Raw genomic sequence first — 12,500 nt, 5'->3', positions numbered from 1 at the left:
CTTACCATGCAGCTACACTACTATGATGATGGTAAATTATATGAGAGGGAGAAACAGAGACTTTGAATGTCATGTATAATTTATTTATGAAATAGTTCCCCTATTTATAAAAAAAAAAATTATAAAAAAAAAAAAAAAATTATCATTACAAAGAGAGACAAACAATGTGTATGTTTTTTTTTTTTTTTTTTTTTTTTTTTTTTTTTACTTTGTGCTTGTTGTTTTCCTTATTGGTATTCCTGTCACTGTGGACCCCCATATATTTCCTCCACAGTCACACCCCCTGAGTATGAGCCAGTGGGATTTAAGCCCGCAGCACCCACAGACAGCCACAGCCTTGGTGACCCAGTTACAATAAAGGTAAGAGATTATATTAGAAATATTTCATGCATTATCTTTCTGATCTCTCAGTAGGTGGATCAACATATTTTCTGTGGATCAGCTGAAACATGTTATTCCAAGTTAACATAATCTTAAACAGCTGAAGCAAATATTTTACCTTGTGATGATGGTGAGTTTGACAGATATCAGACTTAAAGACAAGCTTGTGAAATAATTTAATAATTGTTATAGAATCTTTTAACCTCTGCACATAGTCAAGAATATAAAAGAAGCAGCTGTTTTGAAGTTATGATCTGTACAGTTTACCTAAGACCCAGATCATATACAGTAGATAATAATAACACATTACATACATTCATATTATTCTGAATGATAGGAAGCATAGTATTACAAAATGTTAAACCAATGAATCTATTTTAAAAAAAGTTTTAGAAGTTATGTTTCTATTCATTACAGGTTGGGGATGTCTGTACACCTTTCCATACTGTCAGGCTTCGGGTAACTGTGAACAAAGCCGTTTATTCTGATGTAAGTTAAAAGAAGCCTATCTTGTAAAATGTCTCTCTCTCTTAATTCCTCCATTTTTCTTTCCTTCCTTCCTCCTTCTCTCTTGGTTTTCTCTTCCAGTTTCGAGACTTGAGTCTTAATTAATAAAGATTCCACTGCATATTCTTTGTTCCTTTGTGGATTTATGGAAACCAGTCATCCCTGAGAAACCATCAAGCTGTATTAGACTAACTAGGCCTCAGTTTTAAGTAGAGACAAGTATAATTTTCCTCCTCAATATTATTGCAGGAAGAGCAGAACATCACGGTAACTGAAGACAAGGAGAATCCCCAGGCAGGGAATGAACAGGCAGAATCATCTGGGCTAGAGAATGCAGAGAATCCTCTGCCTTCTAGTGATCCTGTTATCATCCGGTGCCATAAGCGCTCCAAAAAGCACTTTGCTGACCTTGTTCCACAGTGTCAGTGAATATATGTTGTTTATTTGCATTTGTAGAAGGTGTGTGTGTGTGTGTGTGTTTGTGTGTGTGTTTGTGTGTGTGTGTGTGTGTGTGTGTGTGTGTGTGTGTGTGTGTGTGTGTGTGTGTGTGTGTGTGTGTGTGTGTGTGTGTGTGTGTGTGTGTGTGTGTGAGATTTCTCTTTATGATATGATTTTTCTCCAATGTGTTGCAGTGTTTTATGGTAACTCATTTATTGATTTTATTGTTTGCTATTATTAGTACTTAGAACCTTCAGATGACATATAACTTACACATGTCAATGGCTTATACATAACCATTGTATCATCTTGACTTGTTCCATTTTGAAAGAAATGATATGTAGATATACAACATCTATAAAAATGTTGTATTATGTTACCCTTCATTTTTAAATCTAATTCATTCACATTCACTCATTTGGGGTAGGATCATTTCTCAATAAACATGGCTCTAGATGAAGGGAAGAAGAAACAAATAAACGGATTGCTTATGAATGTGATCCAAGGTTTGTGTAATCCTCTTGGAATATCATAACAGCAAGAATGGGTACTAATTGTTGTAATGCATTTTTCATTTTATATGAATAGTTAATGGTTACAAGAGATAAATGTGCTAGACATCAAAGTTTATTTAGCACTATGGTAAAGTATTTTGGTGAAAAAGGTGGAAATAAGTTAACGCATAGGATAAAATGTGTTAGATGTCAAAGGTTGTAGAATGCTGTAGGATGGGATGTTAGTGAAAATGGTACAGAGGGGGAGAAAATGGAGTACAATGGAGATTTGCAAATGGGGATGTGGTTAGAGGTATAGGGCAGTCAGATCAAATGGAGATTGTGTCTGAGGAAACTGCAAAAGAGCTATTATGAAACAGTCAGAAGGTGATACAGTAAGAAACGTTAGGTGAAGAAATAGGAGAAGACTCCAGAGAATGAAATAAGGGAATGACAAAGTGGTGAAGTACCAGGAAGAATGTCAGGAGGAGAGGGGTTTAGAGAAGGACATTGTTGAGGCATAAGGGAGTCACGTGAGCAAGGATAATGAGGAAGGAAGAGGGAGTGGTGATGAACATGGCAGAGGATAGGATGGGGTGTTTTTTGGGTGAGTTGGAGGAAGAGGGGTAGGGGGAACTTAAGTAGGAGGAGAATGGATATCGGCAAATACTTTGAACGTAGAGCGAATAGGAATAGAAGGATTAGAGGGTAGATGAGGGAGTGAATTATTCTCTTGAGTCATGTTTATGACCTTTTGAGGTCTTCAAGAGTTTCTGGAGGGGGGTTGGGTGGGGAGGTCTGGGAAACGGAGGATTTCTTATGTGAAGAAGAAGAGGGAATAGATATCTGAGGAAAAGGAGAAGATGGAGAAGATTGTCTGTTGTGACAGGTAGAGTAAGGAGGAGGAGGGGGAGGCACCAGGGAAGTGGTAGAGATTGGAGTAACTAGATTTAAACTAGAAGATTAATTTGACAAGGGGAGAGAGGGAGTATGGTTCGGAGTAGAGGGAAGAGATACTGGGGGAGGTGCTGAGACTTCTTGAGAAGATGGTAGCGGAGTGGAGCGAAGTACAATTTTGGAATAGGTAGAAAGAGAAAAACCTCTCTGGTGGGCTTCTTGTCTGGCCTCACGTAGGGTGAAACAAAGTTTGAGTCTGAGAACTGTCTTCAGATTTGAGGTTGTAGAAAGGGCAGCTCCTATAAAATGCATTATGGGAGCCACCACAATGGACACATGTGCATGGCTGAGCAGAGCAATTTGAACACTCCTGTCCAGGTTGGGTACATAGAGGCAGCGGGCCGTGGATCAACAGCGTTTGGCTGGGTGGCCAACATTTCTGACATTGACGGGTAAGGGGTTGATATGGCTGGACGAGGCAGGACACTCCACTAACATAAACTTCATGGGGGAGGTCATGCCTATGGAAGTTAATCTTGGCAATATTGGTGTAGGGCTTATGTTTGCCACTGGGAGGAATAGCGTAGCACTGGACTGCCACTGCATTGTAGTCGATCAGGCATGCAAGTAAGTAATTTTTACAGTCTGACCAGTCCTTGTTGTCGACAGGACAATTAGTAAAAAAGACAGAAAGGAGGAGACAGGAGGAGTGAGATTGGGGAGGAATAGGTTTGCCTGTGAGTATAGTATGTCCTTAAGCATTATATTTGTACGCCATGAGACTAATAGACCATGTGGATGTTTGCCACGTGCTCTAAGGCAATTTAGAACCATTACACCAGTAAAGACTTAGATGACGATTATATCTGACCTTGTCTGACCTTCGCAGTCACTCCCAGCAGTCACTGTGAAAAGGTCACCAGCAGCCTCTGTCCCCCCAGGGCTAGCTGGCTGGACATGTGACACCGCACTCAACTCTTGCCATAAGACAATGTCTTGTGTGTTCCCGTTACTGTGCTGTACTCTTCCTTAATAAAGAGCCAAGCCATTTAACCACTATCACTGCCCAAACAATCATAGCCATTATTTAGAGGTCTTTTACAGTGAGGTCAGTAGATAGTGCACAAGTTTGGGATTCAGATTTAATTGTGACGGTGTGTGAACGATCAGAACAACAGTGAAAGGAAACTTTGCCTACCTGTTTTTGGAGAGAAGGATATTGTCAGGGTACAGGGCTGCAGGGTTAATCACAAAGAATTGATCCCACCTGGTTGGGCCAAAAAGTACTAAAAAGGTTTGTAGAGGTGGAAGCAGTAGAAAGACGAGGGTCGGAGAAAGATGGGGTGGTATAGAGAGAGGTAGTACTGTTGGGAGGAGGACAGTATGGAGGATAATAAGGATGAAGGGTAGTAATAAAGGGGGTGGGGGTAGACAATGAAGAAGACTGTGCAGCAGAAGATGAAGTGGAGGATATTGGGAGAAAGGAAGGGGTGTATTCTGAAGGTTGAGTAATGACCTGGGTGAATGATTTGGAATGGATAGAGTTGATCACAGACATTGAGGAGGGGGTATAAAAATCAGTCAGAGCCATGGTCAGAGTAGAGACAGGGGCCAGGAAAACAATGAAATCAAATTTAGATAGGCTAGTTGATGAAGAGCAAGCCTAAATACCTCAAACAAGGGTAAAACATCTTCATTATAGGCCATGGTGAGCCTGAAATCAATGGGAAGAGGAAACAGTTAAGACAATTAACCTAGAGGTTAGACAATTAACCAGAGGAATAATGTGCTCATGGCTCCCAGAGGCCATTCTTGACTGACAAAGCCAGCCTTTCAGCCTTTCAGCATGGCTAGTGGATAGAAGAAGGGGATGATAAAGAAGAGAAAGAAAGGAAAGGGAGAGAAGAAAAACTATGCAAAATTAGTTGAGGCAAGGGTTGAGGTCCAAGGTAGGGGTGATCCCTTACATTGGGCCTCAGTCTCTGTCTCCTAAGCCCCCCACGACAACAATGAGCAAGTTATTAGGAGGGCATTTTATCCGAAGATTTGCTTTTTAAAATTGTATATGGTATCCACTTAACCCAATGGCGACGGGTCACGGCTATCGCCGTCATAACAATACGCACGATGTGAGGCGTGCGGCTGTCCGTAGCGGCGCCGCGCCAAAACGCCCCGAGGCAATGATTCGGCTTGATGTACCGATATCACGCGCTCAGAGTCGGCGCGCTGCCGCCGTTCGCCAGAGCGTAGAGTTTTTTTTAATTTTCTATACCCGGCGCCATGGGTTAACAGATTATCATCAATTTCATCAGCTGAGCTTTGTTTCAAACTCAAGAAATTATCAGTTTACATGCAAACTGTGAAATGGAATTATTATATATAATGAGCACTTTAGTTTATTTTTTTCTCTGTATTTTTTCATACAGCAGGTCACAACCTGCAAGAAATAATACCCCCCAAGGATGACCAAGCATCAAGCATGTGTTTTGGCCAAGATTCCACTAGTGCTGATCCCCAGCTAAGGTCTGAAAGCACTTATCAGGATGACTGTGTGCCAAGTATCACTCCTGTATCCAAGTCCTGCTCAGTGGCACAGGCTGTTTCAACTGAGAGTGGTGAGGAAGTACAGATTGTCCCTGAGGTTGAACCAAAGGAGGACCAGGAAAGGTGTACCAGTGTTCGAAGAAGTCGCCGCTTGCTCTCCCTCTCTGCTGTCACCCCCACTGCATCAGGCTAGTTGAGGAAACACATTTTATGTTTGTGTGTGTGCTTGCTAGTTGGTTGGCATTTAGGTCAATAGTTCTGCAAGGTACTGGTACTATTCTAATAGGTCTAGTCACCATTTTTTTTTACAATCATCAGTGCAAACTGTAGCTGGCGAAAATACTTTTTCACCGGCTACATTTCCTGCCTGTGACGTGTGTTTATGCAACACAAACAACATATGGGTTTGGATTAACTTTAGCACAGCACACTGTTGCACTGAATATATAATGTAGCTCATGTTTTAAGAGGCACTCTATTATTTCTTAATTTTGTTTATTTGTAATCATTTTGTTTATTTGGTAATTTTTGGTTCTGTGCAACTGTTTCATCACTAACCACAATGCTTATCTCAACAGCCAGTGGTCAGAGTCACACATCAACCATGAAAGATGATGAAGAGCCTGTGAAGTGTGAATGTGGGGTGCACCGAGATGATGGCCTCATGATACTATGCGATATCTGCAAAATGTGGCAGCATGCCGTGAGTTCTTCATCTTCTTTTCTGTTCCAACTTTTTTGACAAGTCATCATAGTGTCCTACTCTTTGCCATAACTGATCTTAGAGTGATAACTTTATTTAATTATTTTCCTTATAATCTTCCTTTGACAGTTGTGCTTTAAATTGTCAAAGAAGGATGAGGTTCCTGAGCGGCATGTGTGCCTGCAGTGCTCTATCACCTCAGGCTTGCCTTGTACTGATTCCTCCTTTAGGGACATGACCAAGGTAACATTTAGATTGGTTGCATAGGCAAATTGTAGGCTGTAACCAGCTTACAATTCAAATTTTTAGCATCGGGGTGTTGATTTTAGAAAGGATTAGACTGTCAAACCCATAATTTCTTTAATTTCTTCAAGATACACAAAACAAAAGGGTAAGGGCTGTCAAACTCATTTACCCCCGGGTGCCACATTTTACTTTAGTATACAGTATGTGGGCTAGATAATCATAAAGTGATGTGATGAAGCAGCCATATGGTTGACGTAAAAATATAGCCTGTTTCACTCATTACAAAAACATGATAATACAAAAAAACTGTTAGAGTGTATGGGATAATCTTAAAAGGTGAAGGCCTGGCATAATTAATACTTAAAAATGGTTAATTGTCAAACTGAAATAGCAAATGTGCCTAGGGAATGTTCACTGTTTCACCAATTTTACTTGTAGAACTTATTGAACAATTAGACAATTACATATTTCACATTTTCATTATGTTAGTCCTCTTACCCCTTTGAAATGCTTACAGGAGAAGATCCAGCAGGTATGCCTTCTCCGTCGTGCTTTGGAATTCCTAAAGGGCTACAATGCCTGTGTGACAGTCACCAAATTGGGCCAGCGCCTTGGAGTGGACATTTCACATGCCCAGAAGCTCATGGAACAATTGGATGCCATGATGGTCTTTGAGGATAGAAGGAAAAGGAGGTCAGTATCCAGTCTTCTGTTTCTTTTTCTCTTGTCTTCTCTGAGTGTGACATAAGATCATCCTGTGTTAGTCATATGCATGTAAAGAATTAACCTTGATCATATACAATGATGCAAAATTAAAATGGGTACCATTAGGTATATTGATATTGAACATTTATTGATCCTATATTTATGAGGATGCTGAAACAATATGTTAAAAAATCACTTGTATTCTTTCTGTTCTTCACCAATTTACCCCCCCCCCCCCCTCCCCCTTCCTTAGGTAGGGTCTACTCAAAGATGTGTTTAGAAAAAAAAATGTGTAAAATTAACACACAAGCAGGATGAAAAGATGGAAAAACCTGTACTATACAATCATTCTTATGACTTTTTTCTCAGATTTATCTCCCCATATAGGGCAGTCATTGTATGGATATTGAGGTAGTATTTTTTCCCCTTTCATTTATTCTTTCATTACATGCTAAGCAGTTGTCTCATTTATATGTAATTCATGGCAAAATATACCAAAAAGAATGAGGATTTTCATGATGTTTATATATTTGTGTTATATAAATGGAAAGGGAGAGTCTTAAAATCATTAATCATACATCAATTTTTCACCTCAAAATCACTTTTTCATTAATTTTTTGTTCATTGGAAAGACAAAATATGTAGACACTGTCATTGGTTTTTTTCACTATATGTGTGTGTGTGTGTGTGTGTGTGTGTGTGTGTGTGTGTGTGTGTGTGTGTGTGTGTGTGTGTGTGTGTGTGTGTGTGTGTGTGTGTGTGTGTGTGTGTGTATATATATCTGTCTATCTATCTATCTATCTATCTATATATAAATATACATATATGTACATATATATACATATATGTACATATATATACATACATATATACATATACATATGTATATACAAATACACATATACGTACATACATACATACTTATATATACATTGTATTTATATATAAATGTACATATATATTCATTATGAATGGTGAAAACACTCTACCGTGTTGATACTATGATAGAAATGTATCTGTATATGTAAATGTGTATGTATATGTTCATGTATGTGTATATATATATGTACACACACATACATATATATATATATATATATATATATATATATATATATATATGTATATATATATATATATATAATATAATATATATACATAAACACATATCCACACATATATGTATGTATGTACATATATATGTATATATATGTGTAAACATTATATATATACATAATGTATATATGTTATATATATGTAATATGATCTATATATATATAATATATATTTAATACATATATATTTACATATAATATATATATGTGTGTGTGTGTGTGTGTGTGTGTGTGTGTGTGTGTGTGTGTGTGTGTGTGTGTGTGTGTGTGAGTGATATATATGTATTATGTATATAAACCTATATATACACATATATATCTAATACTCATACATATATATCTAATATACATATATATATGCATATATATAATATTATATTTATATAATATTATAAACATATATTCACACACACACACACACACACACACACACACACACACACACACACACACACACACACACACACACACACACACACACACACACACACACACACACATATATATGTATATGTATATGTATATGTATATGTATATGTATATGTAATAATACACACACACACACACACACACACACACACACACACACACACACACACACACACACACACACACACATATATATATATATATATATATATATATATATATATATATTATATATATATATTATATATATGCACATATTCATGTATATATATTTAGGTATATATACATGTATATGCATATATGTACATGTATATACATGGATATATATATATATATATATATATATATATATATATATATATGTATACATATCTATATATGTGTATATGTATAATATATACATATGCACTTATATATATATGTATGTATATGTGTAAATATGTGTGTATACACATATGTATACATACATGTATACATATACATATATATACATACATGTATACATATACATATATATGTATGTCTATATACATGTATATGTATATGAATATATGTATATTTATATATAGGTATATATATGTTTATATATGTATATATATGTATAAATACACATAAATACATATATGTGTGTGTGTACACAAGAAAACCCCATTGGGCCGAACATGCCAAACAGCCCCCTCCCATCCCGACTTTAGATATTAGAAAAGACAGAATTTAAAAACTACTAGAAGCAACAAAAAGCAACTGGACCTGACAAAATCCATCCCTTCTTCCTCAAAACCTGTGTCCCTGCCCTTGCCCCCATCCTCCAAACCATATTTACACAGAAAAGACAGAATTTAAAAACTAGTAGAAGCAACAAAAAGCAACTGGACCTGACAAAATCCGTCAGTTCTTCCTCAAAACCTGTGTCCCTGCCCTTGCCCCCATCCTCCAAACCATATTTACACACTCCCTTAGGACATCTTCTCTCCCATCTGACGGAAAATTTTGATCAAAATGGGATAAGGTATTATTAAATTTTTATTCAAGTATAATGTGCACTTTTTCTTTGGTTCTCATATATTACAATTCCATACACAAAGAAGGCATATGGAAAAATCACTTTATTGGGTTATTGCCCAATATATTAGTATGTAAAATCTGTAAGATACAGCATCATTTAGTGAGTAAATATTGATTGTATGAACTTGTTCATTATTATTTGTATCCTCCAGGCCTCGAATGGTAAACAAAGCCAAAATAAATTCTGCATATTCAGAATACTTTGGCAGTCAGTCAGTGCGTATGGAAGGAGAATTTGAAGATACACAGGTAATTTTTTTCCTCTGATGTGTGCAGTTTATGTAGAGAGAAAAAAATGATGGTACATTTTTTAATGGAAATATTCATGTTTGATATCCATATTATAAAGATGAGGGAGATATAATAGTTAAGGAAAGTGATGTATTGATAAAACTTGCAGGTGCTACAGACACCAAGGCAAACACACCAAGAGGTAGGCTGGGATTCTGATATAACACCAGACCTCAACCTGCCAATACAAGTTTTAGACAGTGAAATAGAGAGCTTGCACGATACTCCTACCCCTGACTCTCAGGCCACACAGGTTGTAGCAGACACGGACAGCCAGAGGACCACCCAGTTCATGAAAGAGCCCCAAAGGGAAGGACTTCTCTACACACAGGAAGGGGAAGGTGTAGATAGCACTCAGGATGTCCCAGTTGGAACACAGAAGATTATTACTCTAGGGACTGGTTTGGATGAGACTTACAGCAATTACAGCCCAGGCGGTGCATCTCAGGCCTTTGCAACTGCTGGGAACACTGTTGCAACATTAGGGGAAGAAGTAGAAGAAATGACCAACATCTGTTCTAATCCTTTTGACAGCACTACTGTAGCTGATGCAGACACAGTACGAGTCAGCACAAGCAGTTGCAATGAGACATCAATGACTAACACATTTGTCACAGAACCAGCCAACACAAGTCAGGAACACACTGCAGTGAATCCAGGAAAGTCTGCTGCACTTGTTTTTGAGTCGGCCGACATTCAAGAATTACCTGGTACCTCAAACCTCCAGGAGATCCAGTCACAGGTATGATTCTATTTTTTTCATGCATGATTAGTAGGATTAAGAACAGAAGGACTGAAAAATGTTTGCACAGTAGGTTTGATTATTACATCAAGTAGAATCTGCTTCTTAATAGTTTTCAAAATTATTGGCTTTATCAGTTGCGTTCCTAGGTTTGTTGTTGTTAATACAGTATATATGAGGAAAATATTGTTTGCAGTAGAAGGGTAAAAAAAAAAATCTTAATATTAAGATAATATTACAATGTTTAATGCAAAATAAACAGGTGTTATATAAATGCATAAAAAAATGAGAACTTCATACTCTCTTTCTCATCAGGAGAGTTATACAATAAACTCCCCATTTCAGCACATATCAGAAACCACACCTCCATTTTTAAGATATGTTATAACATGCAGAAATTCAGGAATTTATCTCAACTTTATTCCAAGTCCTCCACGTTGCGCAGTATTGGTTATAGTCTGTAGGAAGGGCCCATGATGATGTCCACATGGTTGGACAGATGTTTGGCAGCAGGGCTGTAATGTAACAGAAATTTGTCTGGACTCTAATGTTACTGAAATATGTATGGAAATTATTAACAGTCATTAACATATGTAGAAGGCTGTGGAACCAGAAGTAATTTTTTCTATGGCTATATATCTGGACTGAAGTTATGATGATATATTGAAAAGTATACATGTGGGAATATGTGTTATTACTTTGTTTTTATTAATTTTAGATATCATAAATGCTTAGTTTATTTCTTTATTATCAATTGAATTTTGAAGACAGAATTTCCCCTAGACTACAGTAAGCCAATCCACACATTTTATAGATTTTCTGGGAGCAATGAATAGACTATTACTCTCCTTGATAGTGATGATGGAAATTAAAATGTGAGCTGTTTTACAGGTGAATATTGAACCGTTACAAGTGGCATGTAGTAGTGTAGAGTTACATGTTGAAAATCCTGCATCGCGTAGGGCTCTAATGACCCGGAGCAGCAGACTGTCACGAAACAAGGCCAAACTTCCAGTTACAATGGTAAGTGATGAGTAATGACAGCTTTATATTTGGATTATGTTATTTTTCTTTGTTTGCTGCCTCCTCCTCCTTCTTTTCTCTGTAATTTTTTTTTCATTATTAGTATGATTGATAACTATAATATATGAACATTTACCCATAATCAACTCAAAGTCAAAATATGTACTTTCATAATGGCAGATTTCATGATCGTATAACCAAGGCAAGTTTTCATTTGTTGTGAATTTATGAAATGGCTCTTACATCTAAGAGGACTTGCCATTCTCTCTCTCGCCTCAGAACCTGAATGACTTTGAAATCAGCAGCTCCCAGGGTTCCCCAACGCCAGAGCATCACCAGAAGGGAAAGAGAGCCAAGATTTTGTAACCAAATACGTGAAGATTTTGGAAAGAATGAATACACAGCTTTAGGGCCAAGAAATCAAGTTCAGTTTAATTTTTAAAGATGCTGTTTTCTTTGCCAGGATTTTGCTTATATTTCCAATTACAGTATCATTTATTTTGGAAGGGAAATTGTTAGAACTCATGAATGCAGGACAAATTTACAATTTAGTTTTGAGACTATGTCAGTTAAATCTAAGGAATGTTTGCTGAAAATTACTTTCAGGCTGTTATTCAGTGGTGGAATTTTAGTGTAAAATTTCAGGTTTAAGTTTAAAATGGTGAAAGAGAACTCTTAGCGTTTTTGTTTTTTTCTTGAATATGTGTATTAGCTTATCTCCTTGAAAAGTCTTTAGTCTTTGCTTTTAAAGTTTCAGCTGGTTTTATCAGTATTTAGTTAGCCTTACTCTGTCAGTCAAGAAAAGCATATTATTTAGTGTTCTGATGGTAGAACGAATTTTATTTCTTAACACAAATTATCTTATTCTTTAATGAATGTATAAATTAGGAAAACAGTCATAGCACCTATAATATAGGAAA

General features: G+C 36.9%; 1 protein-coding gene across 4 annotated transcripts in view; it reads left to right on the top strand.

Moving 5' to 3' along the window:
- The window catches only part of LOC125044984, a 16,391-nt gene that overhangs the window by 3,557 nt on the left and 334 nt on the right, over window positions 1-12,500 (top strand). Inside the window, exons 5-16 of one of the 4 annotated variants that reach the window (XM_047641983.1) lie at window positions 1-31; window positions 275-360; window positions 799-870; window positions 1,138-1,309; window positions 5,147-5,449; window positions 5,840-5,964; window positions 6,094-6,207; window positions 6,728-6,903; window positions 9,677-9,773; window positions 9,925-10,557; window positions 11,449-11,580; window positions 11,860-12,500. The exon at window positions 1-31 is cut by the window's left edge and continues 106 nt beyond it; the exon at window positions 11,860-12,500 is cut by the window's right edge and continues 334 nt beyond it. In XM_047641983.1, the coding sequence (XP_047497939.1) occupies window positions 1-31; window positions 275-360; window positions 799-870; window positions 1,138-1,309; window positions 5,147-5,449; window positions 5,840-5,964; window positions 6,094-6,207; window positions 6,728-6,903; window positions 9,677-9,773; window positions 9,925-10,557; window positions 11,449-11,580; window positions 11,860-11,946 (2,028 nt within the window). In that variant the 3' untranslated portion in view covers window positions 11,947-12,500. Of the gene's footprint in view, window positions 32-274; window positions 361-798; window positions 871-1,137; window positions 1,310-5,143; window positions 5,450-5,839; window positions 5,965-6,093; window positions 6,208-6,727; window positions 6,904-9,676; window positions 9,774-9,924; window positions 10,558-11,448; window positions 11,581-11,859 lie in introns of all 4 variants that reach the window. The other 3 variants (XM_047641985.1, XM_047641982.1, XM_047641986.1) reach the window with 3 other exon arrangements.

This window comes from Penaeus chinensis, chromosome 36, assembly GCF_019202785.1.
Source record: "Penaeus chinensis breed Huanghai No. 1 chromosome 36, ASM1920278v2, whole genome shotgun sequence".
NCBI classification, from domain to species: Eukaryota; Metazoa; Arthropoda; class Malacostraca; order Decapoda; family Penaeidae; genus Penaeus; species Penaeus chinensis.
The sequence above is the reverse complement of the archived record's forward strand: the minus strand, read 5'-3'. Positions and strand labels throughout refer to the sequence as shown.